The sequence below is a fragment of the Neofelis nebulosa genome, chromosome 18 (assembly GCF_028018385.1).
Source record: "Neofelis nebulosa isolate mNeoNeb1 chromosome 18, mNeoNeb1.pri, whole genome shotgun sequence".
In the NCBI taxonomy this organism is placed as follows: Eukaryota; Metazoa; Chordata; class Mammalia; order Carnivora; family Felidae; genus Neofelis; species Neofelis nebulosa.
Genome location: NC_080799.1, coordinates 26,568,333 through 26,568,608, shown reverse-complemented (window position 1 = coordinate 26,568,608; position 276 = coordinate 26,568,333). Strand labels below are relative to the sequence as shown.

Genomic DNA, 276 nt, shown 5'->3' with positions numbered 1-276 from the left:
CGTCACCCACAGCCAATTACATCCACCGCTTAGCCTGCGCATGCGCAGCCGGAGACGGCCGAGTAAGGGAGCGGGGCCGCCTAGAGGAGAGCCGAGCTGCGGATGAGAGCGCCGGACGCCCAGGGCGGAAGTGGAGGAGCGGCCGGAAGTAGTCCGAATCCCCGTCAGACTGACCGGCCGGCAGGCTTTGACAGGAGCCGGAGCTGCGGAAAGAAGTTGGTGGCAATGGAGTTGGGCGAGCTGCTTTATAACAAGTCGGAGTACATCGAGACGGTG

At 63.8% G+C, this 276-nt stretch overlaps 1 protein-coding gene across 2 annotated transcripts in view; it reads left to right on the top strand.

Annotated features, from left to right (window-relative positions):
- Positions 1-119: 119 nt before the first annotated feature.
- Positions 120-276, top strand: part of DCTN5 (dynactin subunit 5) — a 30,790-nt gene continuing 30,633 nt past the window's right edge. Inside the window, exon 1 of one of the 2 annotated variants that reach the window (XR_009256781.1) lies at positions 120-273. Coding sequence is in view for 1 of the 2 variants with exons in the window: in XM_058711464.1 (XP_058567447.1) it covers positions 226-273 (48 nt within the window). In the remaining variant the exon portion in view is untranslated. The remainder of the gene's footprint in view (positions 274-276) is intronic. The other variant, XM_058711464.1, reaches the window with a different exon arrangement.